At 33.6% G+C, this 17,651-nt stretch overlaps 1 protein-coding gene across 1 annotated transcript in view; it reads right to left on the bottom strand.

Moving 5' to 3' along the window:
- Window positions 1-17,651, bottom strand: part of GALNTL6 (polypeptide N-acetylgalactosaminyltransferase like 6) — a 1,216,700-nt gene that overhangs the window by 669,467 nt on the left and 529,582 nt on the right. The window contains exon 5 of the mRNA XM_027600276.2: window positions 7,757-7,923. Coding sequence (XP_027456077.1) covers window positions 7,757-7,923 — 167 coding nt within the window. The remainder of the gene's footprint in view (window positions 1-7,756; window positions 7,924-17,651) is intronic.

The following is a 17,651-nucleotide window of genomic DNA, read 5'->3' as shown; positions in this document are numbered from 1 at the left end:
AAAATGGTTTCATACAAGTGACATCCTACACAAAACAGCTGTCTGCAAGGAAAATAAATGGGATTTAATCTGCCATAAAATGAATTGCACAATTTATTTTTCTTGAGGAAGTCATGCCTTTGTGACATCAGCGAGTTGTAACAGTTTTGCTTTGAAAAGAAGCATCTCTTTCTATGCCAAACCCATATTAATTTAACCATGTGGAGTTTTCCTCCAAAAAAGCAGGTCGGCTTATCCACCACCTGATGATGGGAGTTGCTGTCCTCTACCTTTAAAAGCACTGATTTCAAACATGAGCTCTAAATAATCATTCAATCCAGAGATAGATAGGTCTTAAGATGCTTAAGGATGAAATATGTAAAAATTGTCACTGAGCCACCTAATGTCCTACAAAAAACTGGCAATTTCATATGCTTCAAACTAATATTTAAGAAGAGAACAAAATTGCAAGAGAACAAAATGACAGTTAGAAAAATGACAGCTGAGCCTTATCTCTTCAAAATAAAAATATTAAAAAAAAAAACCTTAAGAGAGACTCTTAGAGCAAATATAAGTACTTATAGCCCCCCCAGTTGACTGACTACACTATAGGGTCATTTTAAAAGACATCTCACAATAGAGCTATGGTATGGTATGGTATGGTATGGTATGGCCATGGTTTTAATTTGTTTATCCCATTCATTTAAGTACACAAAATATTTTTTAATGACAAAAGAAAAGAAAACAATAACAAAATTTTCAGCTGTGAAATTTGTTCTAATATTATATGTGATCTCTAACATACAGTGCAACCAGACAATGAAACTTAGGTTTTACCTCTGCATTCTATTATGCGTTTTCCAAAATACTTATTTTTGTGTTCAAAATTAGCCTAAAAGCATTTCATTCCGATGACTACATTCTTTCAAAATATATTCTCACATTCTACAGTAGAACATTGTAAAATAATTTTTGTTAAAACTAACTGCATAAAGTATCTATTTGAATGGAAGTTTCCACAAGCATACCTTTGTAAATTAAATATAAATCCTGCTGAAACTGAAATTAATTTAATCAAATTTTAGGTATATCATTACTTTCTTTAGAGGACAGAAGAATAGAGTCCCCATAAGAATCTTTTGCAGTGTTCTGAACCTACCAGGGCCAGTGTTAAAAAGGCTATTTCATATAACAATTCATTAAGAATAACATATGCCTTTAGAGTATCTCAAGGTCCTTTAGTTTAGTCTACAAAATAAGCACCTACTTAAAATAGGCTTCTGCTAGTAGTAAACCTGAGGACTGTAACATTCCTGAAGATTGGAGAGATTATTCACATTTGCTATACAGAAGAAAAAGGACACAACAAAATGCTACTTTAAACATAAAGGCAAAGGTAAGGCTCAACAAGAATACGTAACTCTCATTAGTTTTGTCAGATAAACTGTTTATGTAGACATGTACATCATGTGAGATTGGATTTTTAATTTAAAAGTAGAGAGATAGAAATCCCAAAAGCGCTTTGCCTTCTGAGATAGATTCTATCAAAGCATATTCTGCCACTGATGGGTAACACTCATATTTTATGAATACAAAAAGATTTTTTTATGAGTTAATTTTGTATTTTGTAAGTTTCAAAACTTACTCTTGTAGGTTCCTCTGACCTTGAGAACACATTACTGTTTGACATTCATATTTATGACCCTAGGATATGGTGCCACTCTGTGTTTTGATTCCCTTTCAACAACAAATGCTAAACTAATTGGTAAAACAGAACTCTTTTATTAAAACTATACATTTCGCCATGAAGCAACATGATATTTAAATTTATCAGCAGAAATCAGAATAGCTTTCTTTCAATTCATGAGCAGGTGATGCTGAATTTCTAAACAGAAAAATATACAGTTGTATTTTACAACATTTTCTTAGTTCCTGCTACTACTTATTAGAACTTAATATTGTATTTTGCTTTTAAAGTAAAATTATCCTTACAATTTAAAATATGAATATCAAATCTAAACAATTCCACAATTCATCACAGTGACTCGCTTTCAATAAATCTGAGACGTAAAAATTGCATGTCTCATAGTCTAGTGGAGGATCTGATGGAATACCGGCACTAAAACATTTTTGTTGACTGTCACCTCAGAATCTTTATATGCACTTTACTGTTAGTATTTTTTCATATAAAATAGAAATGCACTATCATTCTTTATCTATTTTACTACCTTTTCACACTGATGATATCTTCCAACTTCGAACAGTTGTAAAACGTGTGCTAACTGATTTGTCTGCTTAGGGAAACTTTCCTTAATGTCCACTTGGAGACTACTTGAGTAAAATAGAACCAAATTCAAGACTCATCATTACCATTTGTGAAGCGATTTAAAATATTCCCACCATTTGAAAGATGCATAAACACTTCCAACCATGTAAGGAATTGCAGATTTTTATGGTAATGTGGATCTTTAAAGAAATTGCTTTGTTATCAGTTGATTATATGTATTTTTCTATATGAATATTTCTATATATATTATAGATATATATTTCTTTTCCACTTCCTGAAGTTAGCATGGGATTTATTGAATGATTCTACAGCAAAATAGATCCATAAAATGTTAGGAAAAGGAGAAAAATTGGGAAGAGAGGAAATAATGGTAATAACCTGAAATTAAACATAAAATGCTATAAAATGAGTTCATCAGAAGGCAGAGCAAATATCTACAAATTTGTGAAAATGCCAAAATCTATCAAAGAAATACAGTGATAAATGTAAAATTAATATCTAAAATAATGTAGGGATAATGCTATAGGACTTCTATCCCAAACTTTCCTTAAGGATTTATAAATCCAATACCAATTGCACACTAAACAATAAAAACAAATAGAAAAATTTGTTTATAATAATATACACAAAAACCAGGAAGTTTTAAAAATTATGCTATTTATGCATTCATACTACTCATATTACTTCAACCCCAATTTTGAAATACATGAAAGTTATTCTGAAGCTTTGATTTGCATAAAAAGTACACAAGGATCATGTTGACGTAAAGATTCTGATATATCTGGATGGGACCTGAGATTCTGCATTTCTAATAAGCTTCAATGCAGTGCTGATGCTTCTGGTCCATGGACCATACACTGAGAAACAAGGATTTAAGCTATCTGCAGAGAAGTACACTGGATTCTTCAAAGTTGTTGGCTTTGCTAGGTTGGGAGGATAGTTCTAGTCTCTGATTTTCCCTCTAACTTGTACATGGAGCATAACAGGTCTTTTTGAAACTGAAATATTCAACTCCTACCCTTCCTGACCAGGAGGTTTGGAACAAGCATGGGCAAGAGAGAGTGAGTGTGTGTGCACCTGTTTGGAGTGTGTGTGCACCTGCTTTGCATCTGTTTGCAACGGTTGTACCTTCATACTTGCATTAAGGGAAGGGTGTCAGCAACTCTCCTGTGACTATCCTAATGTGAACTTGCATTCATCTAAGCACACAAAGTTTAGAGAATTGTCAGGTTCAAATATGCCCTATCTCTGAGGTTAAGCCCCAGCTTATTTCACACATTTCAACATTTTCCATGTGGATGCTGTTAAGGTTGCCTGGAATTTGGAGATAAGCCCAGGATTAGTCCTGCTTTAAAGTCATCATGAAGCCTTGTTATAGGCCTCAAGTTAAGTTGTTAAATGTATTTCTGAGAACTTACTGGAAAAAAAAAATAACATTCACCAACTGGTAAGCTTCAGGTAGCAAAAACATAGTGTTGTTGTTGAAAAGTTACCTGCAGGCCCCTACCTTCATGTTTCTGTAGACAGAGGGCTGCTGATAGGAGGCTAAAACAACATTCTGTTTACCAAGCTTGCTTTAGGAAGAATATCTAAACTGAGAACTGCTGGAGAGGACATGCACCTGTTTGGGTTTTGTTTTGTTTTATTTTGTTTTGTTTTTTCTTTATAGCTGAGTCAACACTATTCAAGCAGATTTTTAAAAATCATTTTGTAATATTCAAAATTATTCTATAATTATAAAATACTTTAGTATTTTTTTCTCTATTGCTATGAAAACAACTACTACAGAATTTGCCAATTACTAGAGGGCTTACATTTTTTGGAACTCTGAATTCCAATTGATATTGAACTGGTTCTATTAAAATAGCTAACATGTTGGTTCTTTTTTCATTTCTTTTTTTTTTCTTTGCATATGTAGCTATTCTATTGGCCTAGAAGACATAAAATAAAAGGCAGTAATATTTGATTAAGTCTTGTCAAAATTTTATTGCCTTTGGTCAAAAGACATTGCAGAATAACCAGAAAAGTTCTAATGCAAAGGTGTTTAGATGTATATTGACCAGACTTGAAAGTGCAATATATTTCTGAAAATAAAGTGTAACATTTCAGAAATAATTTCCTAAAGGAAGCTAAAAAAAAAAAAAAAGAACCCTATCTTCCTGTACTTTAAATTTTGACTGGCCTACTTAGTTTGATTTTGATTTTGATTTTTTTTTAAGATTTTATTTATTTATTTGAGAGAGAGAGAATGAGAGATAGAGGCTTGAGAGGGAAGAGGGTCAGAGAGAGAAGCAGACTCCCTGCTGAGCAGGGAGCCCGATGTGGGACTCGATCCCGGGACTCCAGGATCATGACCTGAGCTGAAGGCAGTTGCTTAACCATCTGAGCCACCCAGGCGCCCCTTAGTTTGATTTTTAGAGAACTGGTGAAAAAGACCCTACATGTTGCAGGCTTACAATTTCTGGGTTGTCAAAAAATGTGTAAATATACTTTAAACTATAATAATTTTTAACAGCATGTGTAGAGATAATATCAGAATGAAAGGAGCAGCAAAATCTTCTCTGTCTTAGAATCTCTGTAAACAAGAGATGTTCTAAGATATCTTCCTTCTTTTATAATGGAGAAAATAAACCTGAAAGGAATTTTGATAAACACTCATGTAAGGCCCCTCATGTAATATAGGGAGGTAACATGCTCTTTTTATTCTCCTTTTGATGAACCTCTAGAATGTAATTTTTCTTCCACATCTGTAATAAGTTACTTGCTGTTTGGTAAAATTTGATTTTTTTTAAATGTTAAAGCAGTCTTAATTTTTCTAACATGCTATGAATTAGCACAATTTGTCTTCTCATGCCCTCTGACTTCTGTTGGTTCTGTAGATGATACATAGGTAGATAGATGATAGATAGACAGATGATAAAGATTCTTGTGGACTAAAGTTGATTAAATTAAGAGGATCCCCACAAAGAAGTATGGAGACTATTTATATTATAGTAGTAGGGGAATATTTGATGAGTAGAAATCAATAGTTGAGAGCAATTACTCTCTTTGCAGTGCACCATTTGCTCAACCATCCAAGGCAGGTTTCCATCCTGACCTTTCTATGAGGAGTTACTTAGATAACTAAGGACTTATCTCCATTTGGATAAAAAAAAATTTGAGACACAGAATTTATTAACCTGCTGTCAGATAGCTAATAGTTGGTGTTAGAATTCTAACTTGTATTCATCATGTTAATGTTCTGTATTTCCCATAATTCAGGAAGCAGGACTGATGCTTGTCAAGTCCACCTATTGCCTCATATTCTGTCACATGAGATTTTTAAAATCTCAAACAAAAATCTGGAAGAACAATCTTCCCTATTCCATGCAACCTTAGAATTATGGCATATTCTAAAAGATTACAAAAGTATTTTTATCACTTATTTCTTTCAAAGTTTATTTTTACACATATCAACAGGTTAACATAATGAAAAGCAATATTCAAAATTTTTTAACCTTCTGAAAGTTTAATGTTCATAAAGTAATACTTCCAACTTGATAGTTCAGAGGAAGAGAAATCTCTAAATTAAAGACTTACTAAAACTTTAAAAATCATTGTTATCCTTAAAAATGTCCAATAGAAAAGTCAAAATCACCATTACTATCCCAAATAATCCTTTTTCTGCTGTCCTACTTCTTTTACACTGAACACATTGACAGTCTTCTGTCATTTACTTCCCAGGTAACATTATATGCAGAAAGATAGTCCATCAAAGTTGCTACCGTACAAAAGATGACAGTGATGTGAAGTCAAGACAAATGTAGATGCCACTACTTTCTCCCTCTTTAAAGATGTTCAAGTGAAAGACGCCTCTGAGAAATATTCAGCAAAATATGCTCTATAAACCACAATTTTCTGCTACCAAGTGTTTCCTACTATATTATCCCCAGGTCAAAATTCTGCTGTAATGAACAGTTTACTAAGACAACGTTAATTATGTAGAAAATGCACCACAGACACACTATCTTATTTCTCTTAGTAAGTGTCAACCACAAAAGACCATTTTTTTGGTGATGTGCAGCCACAGATCCCTATGCCCCCTTTTCAATCTTTTATTTAAAAGGAAAGTTTAAAGTTTTAGCTTTAATGCATTAAAATGCTTATTTTTAGCCTGAGGTATAATGACTACCTTGAAATATTAGCCTCAGTTCTAATAAAAAAGACATCAATGTGTTATTTAAATAAATTTTTAAGTAATAAATTTCAGTTTTAGATACTGGCTTGCACTATTGAGTAGTACTGAGTACATATCTATCTAAGCAAGGCAAGGCAAAAACTGCTTTGAAATCAACCTAAATTACTAAGTTGGTAGTTTATTACTTTAATGGAATAATGTTAGACAACCTCATTTTTGTCATATAAACTTCAAAACATAATAATATTAGGTAAACCATGAATAAATATTTCAAGTATATCATTAAAGACTGGAACTCTGTTAAAGAAAGCGTAAGATTAACACACTCAACAGTTTTGCTTTTACAGAATCTTTGGATACTATGAAGAAGCTGACATTTTTGTTGCAAATGAAATTTCCAAAATTTCAATTAACCCATTTGATTTCAAGATGCATAAGGATAATATGCAATTAAATTCTTTTGCTGCCGTTCTTTTTTACAGATACACAGTACAGTTAAGCAGTCCTCCTCCATGCAATGAAATATAAGGTAGAACACTGTATTCCCAAGTAGACGAACTTCATTAGAAAAGGTTTCCTCCTATCCACTCACATCTGCCAAAAAAAATAAACTTTACCTTCCCCACAGTATTAACAATTCTCACATTCAGACCAAAGATGATGAATGAAGTCCTAATCTCAGGAAACTGTCTATAATTTTATTCTCCTGTCTTTTATAAACCATATCATGTTTCTCAGAATGGTAGAAATGTTAAAACATGTCACATCGTCAAATTTTCTGATACATACTGGACTTTCTCGTTACTGTTCAGATATGATAAAATACCTAGAATTGCTAAGTAAAAATATTTGTGTTACTTACAATTTCTAGTGTTTAGAAAGTAACACAAGCACAGCCCAGAAAATGTATCATACTTGTAAGTAATAGAGCAAATGCCTTTCAGAAACAGGAACAGATTTTATAAATCTACTGGAATATTTCCCCATTCATATGTACTTGCAAACATATTTTGCAGTGTTTGTCCTGATGCTGAAACTGGAATTTGAGGCATTTCACCAAAACCTGTCTAATTTACAATAGAAATGTAATGCAAATTTCTTATAGTTTCCCAAACAACACCAATACCTTCTCATTCAGTTTCTTTTGCATTTGGCCAACATTTTATGAAATCACAGCATAGTCGAAACTTCACAATTACCTTTCAGATGAAATCGGAAAGGAACATCACAATAATCTTCTGACTTTTTTTTAAGCCTGTAATGATATGTAGGTAATAACAGAATCAGATAAAATATTATTAACTGTATCTTACCTCTATCACTGAAGTCATCTACCAGAATGATTTCTGCTATTAGACTCTCTGGGGTTCTGTTAATTATACTGTGGATGGTACGCAGGAGTGAAGTCCAACCTTCATTATGAAATGGGATAATGATGCTGGTGTTTGGAAGCCTTTCCAGGTACATCTTGTGCTTACAACTAGAGATGATAGAAGAAGAAAAAAGCAATGTCAAAAGCAAAACTCTGCTATTTACTCACTGTTATCAAACATCTGTGAAAACTAGACTTTGTCTAATACTTTTCCAGCCAGAGCTCGTACATCATAATAATTACTCAGTTCATTCAGGGAACTCATTAATGATCCCTTTCACATGTGCTCTTAATGAAATAATTATTTATCCTTTTTTGTATCAGGGACTCAGACACTGGGTAAGAAGTGCACTGAAACATGTTCTTGTTGATGTAAACTTTTCCTAATGTTACCTAACAGCGAAAAGAACAAATTTTATGAGTCAAAATTGTTTCCACTTAGTACACCGTTAAGGTTTAGATGGGTTTCCTGGGAAGTTCTGGAAATCCAACTTTTGTAATAATTATGCTTAGTTAATCAGTTTGGGTTGTGGTGTGTTTCAATGGCTGGGCAACATTTAAGCTCTACAGGGAAAAACACAGTTTTACAATGAAATAAATGAAGAGTTAATATTAAATAAGCATATACTGATACAACCACATAACAAGATTACATTAAGATCCAAACCCAGACATTATCACATTTCTAGTGGGAATTATAACCAGAAATCCCATGTTGCTTTATTCATTATGAAAAAAATCTGAGGGCGCCTGGGTGGCTCAGTTGGTTAAGCGACTGCCTTCGGCTCAGGTCATGATCCCGGAGTCCTGGGATCGAGTCCCACATCGGGCTCCCTGCTCAGTAAGGGAGCCTGCTTCTCCCTCTGACCCTCCCCCCTCTCATGTACTCTCTCTCTCTCTCATTCTCTCTCTCTCAAATAAATAAATAAATCTTTAAAAAAAAAAAAAAAAAAGAAAAGAAAAAAATCTGAGATGCCAAAAAGAACACAGACTTTAACTTTTGGCAATGTTAAAAACAATTTAATATGTGTAATTGTTATTTTTGCATATTTATGATATATTTAATTAGTTTCTAAGCCACACAAGGGCAGGAACCTGGTCTCAAATCTCATTTACTTCCTAGTTTAGCAAGTTGACCAAGCTTTATTGAGGGTGATGAATTCACTTAAGTTTGTGAAATCTTTGAGTTACTTTAAAACTAAAATAGAGTAAAATTTCAATCAGTTATCAGATTCAGTGATTTTTCCTGATATGGATAACTTGAAAACAAAAAACAGAGTGGAAATCTAGAAATAGTTTCAATTTAAATGCAGAAACATCTAATGCTTTAGCTTTTGCCAGTATACTGGCTACTGTTTAGTCTAGATGAGGAAACAAACCATAGCGTGTTTGAAGTATGCACAGATTGTACCAAGATGTATAGAAATGCACCAGAATATTCAAAACATTACTTAAAATATTTTTCCCAATCAGTCATTTCAACACTTTATTTTACTATGATCTTAACAGGATTTATTAAATATTGCTGTGGATCTACAACAAAAGTTGCCTTACAGCTTGGGAAAACATGACAATGCAATTAAAGCATCAAAACTAACCACCCGAGAAAATAAAATTAAATATTTTAGATAAATAATTTGAATACAAAATATAAACATTTCCTTTTTTATTCTGTCCATTTATTTCAATTATTTAATCTCATAATTTATTATTTGTAACAATATCTAAAGAACAAGTAGATTTTAATGTTTTTAAATATGATGAAAAGAGTTGTAAAAAACATCAAAGTCATACCATGAAATGGGCATTAAGTGCTAGAAAAAAATCTGAGATTCATTTTAGGATAACCAGAATGATTAAAAAAATATAATAGCATATGAAACAGATCTGTGAGTGATTTCCAAGGAAGTACTGTGAGATGGATGCTTTCACATATAATGCACAAGTCTGGAAAAGAGTGCTAAAGTAATTCAACACACCTGATTATAATTATGTCGGGCCATCCATTCTTCTCAACAAAGACAAAGGCCCAGATAATTGTGCTTCACTATTATCACTATTTAGGATAATTGCACCTACTTGTGCAAATCATCATACCTAACAATGCAAAAGGGAATGGAATTGATATTTTTCAAACATTAAGATGAGACATATACATATCACTTGCTTATTAATTAGATAAGAATTGCATTCAGAACAATACCCTATAAGCTATCAATAGTGATGTTTAACAGCTCTCTACTAATCTATTCAGAAAATAGGCAGACACAAAAAGACGCAAGACTGGTCCTATGCAAGTAAGGCTTTCCTTCATAAAAATGTTTTCAATAATTTCTATCTCTGTGAGCTCAAACTCTTACCACACACAAGATGTGAAAAGATCTCTTCTATTCATTCATTCACTTAAGTTACAATGATATACTGAGGTTTGATATAAGCTAGGATCCAAAATGGAGAAGAAACAATCAGCAAAACCTCATCCCCGACTTCAAGACATTTACAATATAATAGGGGATACAGAATAGAGAGTTACAATTTTAAACTTAAATTTGGGAAGTGCTGCAGAAATTCAAGTGAGAGCTAAAGGAGGCCTGCAAAGACAGGTTCAACATATATTTAGGAATACAACTGACATGACTTGGTAACTCTCTGGGAGAAGTAGTTTAAGGAGGATTCCCATGTTTTGGACATAGGCGATTGATCTTATGAAATACAGACTTACACAAGAGCACAGTGTGTGAGGAGCACATCTCAGGGGTGCAAGGCTTGAGGGTGAAGATGAGTTGACTTCTGACCACGTTAAGGTTGAAGCGTCAAATATCCTGTTGAACACAGTAATTATATCTACGGTACACACATCTATTTGTCCATGTATGTATGCATTTTTGTATCTATGTGCATGTATATGTTTTTGGCCCAAGAAAAGCTCTGTTTTACTGGAGGAACAGGCTTGTGAGCGATAGGATATAGCAGATGGTACCAGTGGACCACCAAGTGTTATTTAGCATTCACCAGCCCAGTACATGCCAAGAGGATCCTTTACAAATACCTGCAGATTGCCAACCCAGTGCTTTCTCTCATCTCTGAACAAAGGCACATTAGAAGTTCTGGGGGAAATTAATGCCCCCCTGAGCATGTATCAACCAACAAAGGAGGGAAGTTGGAGAATAAACAGTCCTATGGTGAGATAACTCTGAGGTGCTTTCTATATTGTGGACCAGAGTTTCCCAGCAAGACTGAGCCTCAGTTGCCCACAGAGATAAGCATCTTGACAGTGTATCTTTTAAGGGCTTTTCCCCCTTGCCTGTCTTAGTTCCTAATCCAGCCTCCCCAGGTACATTCTGTGATTCCTCTTCAAAATTACTACAGTCAAAATTTGTCTCAAGGTCTGTTTCTCAGGGAACCTGTTCTTAGACATAGGCATATAAATTATGCTGTACTTGTCAAAAACAGTCTCTTCAATATAAGGTGATGGTCAAAATTCTTTAAGAAATATTACTTTTGCTGCATTATGAAACTTGCAATTTGTTACACCTGAAGATATTTTTAAAATAAGTTTTTTAAAAAAATATTTTCATACAATCCATATTTTCATATAAGCCATGCAAGCCATTAAGTTAAGTAAGAGATGTTTTATTTCTTTCAACTTCTTAATTTCTGATGCTCTGCTCAGAGCCTTCTCCATGCCTATGAAATACAGCTATCAGTACGTGACACGGTGTACATATAAAAATAGCCTTATCCTAATCAGCAGACTATTAGTAGTAAAGTTACCTTCTTTACATGAATGTGTGTAATTTATTTTTTTCAATTAGACCAAGATGGAAAACTCTCTAATATCTTGTGCTGATAATAATTTCTCAAATATTGAAAAATCATACTTTATGCATCAGACTATCTAGGTTCACATGATGGCTTTGCTACTTACACCTGTGTGACAATGGGCAGGTTATTTAACTTCTGTAAGACCAGTTCTCTCACGTGGGGCAACGCAGGGGCAAAAATAAATAAATAAAAAAATTTTAAGTTAAATAATTAAATTAAAAAATAAACAACCTTCACAATGTGTTCATGAGAATTAAGTTACATAATCCATGCAAAGAACTTAGTACAGTAGCATATCTGATCATAGCGAGGGTTTGATAAATATTACCGTTATTGTTATTGCTGTTATTGCTTTTTAACTGTAATTATTTTACCTGTCAAGTCCTCTATAGAAGGAGGGAGGAAATTAGAAGAGACAGGGACTGCACGAGGGAAAGTAAGAGACATTTAGGATACGAAGATGAATAAATTATAGTTTCTTCCCTTAAGGATTCACAGACCAGTAGGCAGATATAGAAAATGATTTGACTCAAATGAGACAAGTGACATAATAGATGGCACACACAGCCATCAGAGCCCAAAAGAAGTACGACTAACTTTGTCTGAAAGAATTAGGGAAGTCTTTATAGATGAGTCTCTCTGTTAAGAACAGATCATGGAGGGTCTTTAAAGTGATTCTAAGGAATTTGGACGTTAGCCTGAAGTCAACGTGAAATATTTCACATGTTGTTAGTGATGAAGAAGACAGGATCATGTTTATATATTCCTCTGGCAGCAGGGCAGACAATTGGAGACGGCAGAGGTGACAGAAAAATTGGAGATTGTAATAGTTTTGGCAAAAGATAATGAGGATGCTGATCTGATGTTTTACTCTAAGGAAAACCAGCCTCTTTGTGTCAGGGCTTAATCTGATTGAATTTTATTTAGTCCTTCTAGTACTTAACCGGCTCCAGAGAATTCACTCCCAACCTCAGCCACTGGATTCTAGGAGTTGGGCTCCAGATGACTGCTTCTCAGTGTTACTAAAATACTGAAGCATATCCAGGGCTTTATTAAGAATCTGCAACCTGTGTATTTTAGGCTTAATCTCAAGTTAATGTGGAGAACGGAGGTATGTTAAATATGAAGGCAATATGGTAATATGGAACTGTGTTGAAGAAATAAGTAAAATAAAGTCAAACACAATTTATGTTTATGGTTACAGATAGATAGCAAATTTACAAAGAGTAAATAGGGACCAGTTGAAACATTTGTTGCATTAAGCTCATAGGAATATGAATGAAAATGCCTGTAATTATTGCATTTCATATTGCTGTGTTATTTTAAAATAAGCATTTGCATAAAATTAACTTCCAGCTTAAGAATGGCTTAGAGATGAGCCATTAAGTTAAGTAAGAGATGTTACGTAACATCTTTTTGTTAAGTAATAATTTACCTAAATGGATGGCAAAAACGCTCTTCAAATTTTAAATGTACCAGAGACAAAAAAAAAAGTTTAAATTCTTTAAAATGTTACTTGAGAGAAATGACAAATCATGAAGGTATTTTAAAAAGTAACAAAAAAATATTCTATAAATATTTTGCTAAACCATTCCTATTAGTGAAAATAAAGGGAAAATTTATCATACTCTTCAGTGTTTTCTCAGAACAAAATACACAAATATCTTCTGATATTCCTTATTGGTATTTGTTAAACTGGGAATTTTAAAAATTATTTTTAGTTTACAGCATTATTTTAAATATAATGGCATTCCTTTCATACTTACATTAATTTGTCTTATAATTTCATTGGTTTCACAAAAAAAAGCTATTATTTCAACAATAGCAATAAGCCAAACAATAAATTTTAATTCAGATATAAAAAATAAGTACCAGACTTATTAGTGATATATATATATATATATTTTTTAAGAGTTATTTCATTATTCATGCAATTTATGTCAACATTTTTACTGTGGGCATTTAACTAAACTTGCATTTGAGGTTCTTAAGACCTTCACATTCTCCTCACCATCCCCTAAACATTCAGATGTGGAGAGCAAAAGCAAAAGAAAAAAAAATAAATTTCCTTACCACTTACAGCCCATTGACAAGTCCTTGAGACAGGCAGAGTGACCTTCCTCTAGGAACTTAACTATTGAGATGTTAATACTTTCTTTGCTAATGGCAAAAGCAATCTTAGCTGAACATTAGCCCAACCTCCAGGATCCTGTAAGTATCCTTTAACATAAAAAATTCCGTTGTAAACGTCCTTTATCTCTACCCATCTTCCCTCCCCTCCCCCAAGATACATGTTAGCAATCATCCTCCAAGCATATGGCCTCCTGGCATACATCTGAAGGGTCTCATGACTAAGGTTTTACTAGACAGTAGTAAATGACCTTTCCTAACAACAACTAGCCCCTCAAAGTCCCGGAAACCTTGCTTCCAAATTCCTTAGAGACTTCCACTATCCCTAACTCTCTCCCTACTTGAAAGTATACATAATCAGCCACTCCTCAGGACCCCAGTGTAGCTCTTTCTGCCCAGGGGCTCCTGTCCCGGTGCTTTAACAGAACCATCTTTTTCACCAAAGATGCTTCAAGAATTCTTTATTCGGGCGCCTGGGTGGCTCAGTTGGTTAAGAATTCTTTCTTGGCTGTTTGCTCCAGAACTCTCAACATTTTCACATAGCATTCCCTCCTACTGCCTAAAGCTAAATATTTAGTTTTGGATACACTATCAAAACACACATTTTAAAAATTCAAACTCTTGGATTGCAAAATTTGAGTAAAATGTTCGAGTAAATGTTTTTGCATATTTCAATCCATAGGTCATCCTATTGGTTTATCTAATGTATGGCTTTATTTTTTGTTTCATTGTTTGTTTTTCTATCTGCTTATATTAAATATATCAGTCAGAATGTTATGTTGTGGTCATAAACAACCCCAAATGCTAATGGCTCAAAATCAGTGCATATTCTTTTTGCTGCTTTATTTGCTCCCCACTGTTTGGCAGGAAAGTCTCTGCTCACTGCAATCAGTGCAAAAAGCCAACATTTTTACCATTGTTAATCACTCTGCCAGAGGTAAATGAGAACACTGATGCGTCTCAAGCTGGTAAATAAATGGTCTGTCTCTAAAATGACATATTGTTTTCTGCTTACAACTCATTGGTCAGAATTAGTCACACAGCACAAGGGCCCAGAAAGTGCAATCCTATATGGTCCAGAAGGAAAATAATCAGAAATATTTGTCAAATAACACTAATGAACACAGCTATTTTAGTCTTCCGTCTTCTTTCAATTAAAAAAAAAAAAGGATAAAGGAAAAATAGAAACTACCTGCTAAGACTACATTTAGATTAGATTTAGCTAAGTCTCTTTAATTTCTTCATAGACAAAAAATGTTATAATAGTTAAGGTCCCACATTTATAGGAACATAGCTGCAACAACATTTCAGAAATCATCAAGTTTAGTTCTTTATTTAATTGGGAACTGAGACCCTTAGAGATTTAGAAAGTTAAACATAAATTATTTTACAGTCAAGGTGGGAAAACAAGGGGCGCCTGGGTGGCTCAGTCGTTAAGCCTCTGCCTTCCGCTCAGGTCAGGATCCCAGGGTCCTGGGATCAAGCCCTGCATCGGGCTCCCTGCTCAGCGGGAAGCCTGCCTCTCCCTCTCCCACTCCCCCTGCTTGTGTTCCTGCTCTCACTGTGTCTTTCTCTGTCAAATAAATAAAACCTTTTAAAAAAAAGTTAGGAAAACAATGTATTGGGTGAAGAAGTGGTACAATGATGAGGTACTATTCCTGACCTAAAAAGTTTACAATTTTTTGAAAAATATTTATAACTCATACATCTAGATAACACAAAACAAAGAATTAGAACCCAATATTCTTCACTTCTGCTTACATAATCTTCTAGAAATGTGATTGTCATTCTATTTTTGGCCTTTGAAATATCTCTATGTTAATCCAATCAATTAAAATTATGTAAATACTGTAATATTTTTAAATGGGGTAGGCAATTACTTTATTACCTCAAACATTTTTGTGAAATGTATTATCTATTCTCCATAAATATTTTTGGAAATAAACCATGTAATAATATATATGAATAAATGTCTATAACAAAAAAGTCATAATAAATTATCATTTATAATTTATCAAAGGGCTTGGACCACTTGACCCTGGACTATTTGGATCACTAACATTACACTATTAGGGGAATAAAATAAGTAGGCATAACTAAATTGTTAAAATCAGTGATAAAGGGACAATATTAAAAGCTGCCAGAAAGGAGGGTATGCTATGGTGAGCGCTGTGAATTGTGCAAGACTGTTGAATCACAGATCTGTACCTCTGAAACAAGTAATGCAATATATGTTAAAAAAAAAAAAAGAAGAAGATAGCAGGAGGGGAAGAATGAAGGGGGGGAAATCGGAGGGGGAGACGAACGATGAGAGACGATGGACTCTGAGAAACAAACTGAGGGTTCTAGAGGGAAGGGGGGTGGGGGGATGGGTTAGCCTGGTGATGGGTATTAAAGAGGGCACGTATTGAATGGAGCACTGGGTGTTATGCGCAAACATTGAATCATGGAACACTACATCAAAAACTAATGAGGTAATGTATGGTGATTAACATAACAACAAAAAATTAAAAAAAAAGCTGCCAGAAAAAAAGATATAGAAGTCCAGAGGAACATAGACCAGAATGGTAGCAGACTTCTTGTTAGAAATAATCCAAGATAGTGAGGAAGAGGGACAACACCTTTTAAGTACAGAAAAAAAATTAAAGAGAAAAACAGTTTTCCTTAGTCAATGAAACATACTTCAAAAACAAAGGCAAAATGAAAAAATTTTCAGAGATACAAATATTGAATGAACTCATTCATCAGAAAACCTGCACAGAAATTAATGTTGCATGAAATCCTTTAGAAAAAATTATACAAATGGAAATTTGTAGCTAGACAAAAAGAGAAAAAGTAACAGAAAAGGTAGTTATGTGGGTTAACAACAAAATGACTATTTTATTTTCAAAATCTAAAAAGATAATTGATTCATGTACAGCAAAAATGATAGCAATGCATTTTGAGATTTATAACAGAAATTGAAGCAAAATATATAGCAACAGTAGTATAAAGGCCTGAAGGTGAGAAATGGATGCATGCTTTTCAAAGGTTCTTATACTATAAATCAAGACATACAATATTACTTAAAGGTAGACCATAATAAATTAATATTATATTCCATCAACCCTAAAGCAACCACTAAGATAACACAGTATGGAGTTATATCTACTATGCCCCCCAAAATAGATTTCAAAGCAAAAAAATGTTACCAGGATATAAAAGTCATTACATGATAGAGATCAATTCTCTCAGAGGACATAACGACACAAAATGTATGCACCTAATAACAGAGTATCCCAATATATGAAGCAGAATTCAATAGAACTTCAAGGAAATAGATATAATTCCACAATTACAGTAAGAAACTTACTCTTTAGATTTGTTTTGCTCCTCTTTTTCTGGTTTCTTAAGGTAAAATCATAAATTATTGATTCGAGGACTTTTTTTTTTTTCTCTTTACAAGCACTGAATGTTAGAGGAGTAGAATGATTTCATTCTAAGAATGGTTTTAGATATTCAAAAAAATTTAATATTTATTTTTATTTGTGTTCATTTCAAAATATTTTCAAATTTCCCTTGAAACTTCCTTTGGACACACTGATTACTTTAAAAATAAGTTTTTAATTTACAAATTTTGGTGATGGCCTTATCTTTCTGTTGTTAATTTTTAATTAAATTATGTTATGGTCAGAGACTATATTTTGTAAGATTTCAGTATTTAAAATTTGTGGTATTGGGCGCCTGGGTGGCTCAGTTGGTTAAGCGACTGCTTTCGGCTCAGGTCATGATCCTGGAGTTCCGGGATCGAGTCCCACATCAGGCTCCCTGCTCAGCGGGGAGTCTGCTTCTCCCTCTGACCCTCCCCCTTCTCATATGCTCTCTCTCTCAAATAAATAAAT

Source organism: Zalophus californianus, chromosome 2 (genome assembly GCF_009762305.2).
Source record: "Zalophus californianus isolate mZalCal1 chromosome 2, mZalCal1.pri.v2, whole genome shotgun sequence".
Lineage (NCBI taxonomy): Eukaryota > Metazoa > Chordata > Mammalia > Carnivora > Otariidae > Zalophus > Zalophus californianus.
Note: the sequence above shows the minus strand (reverse complement) of the source record. Positions and strands in the feature narration are given on the sequence as shown.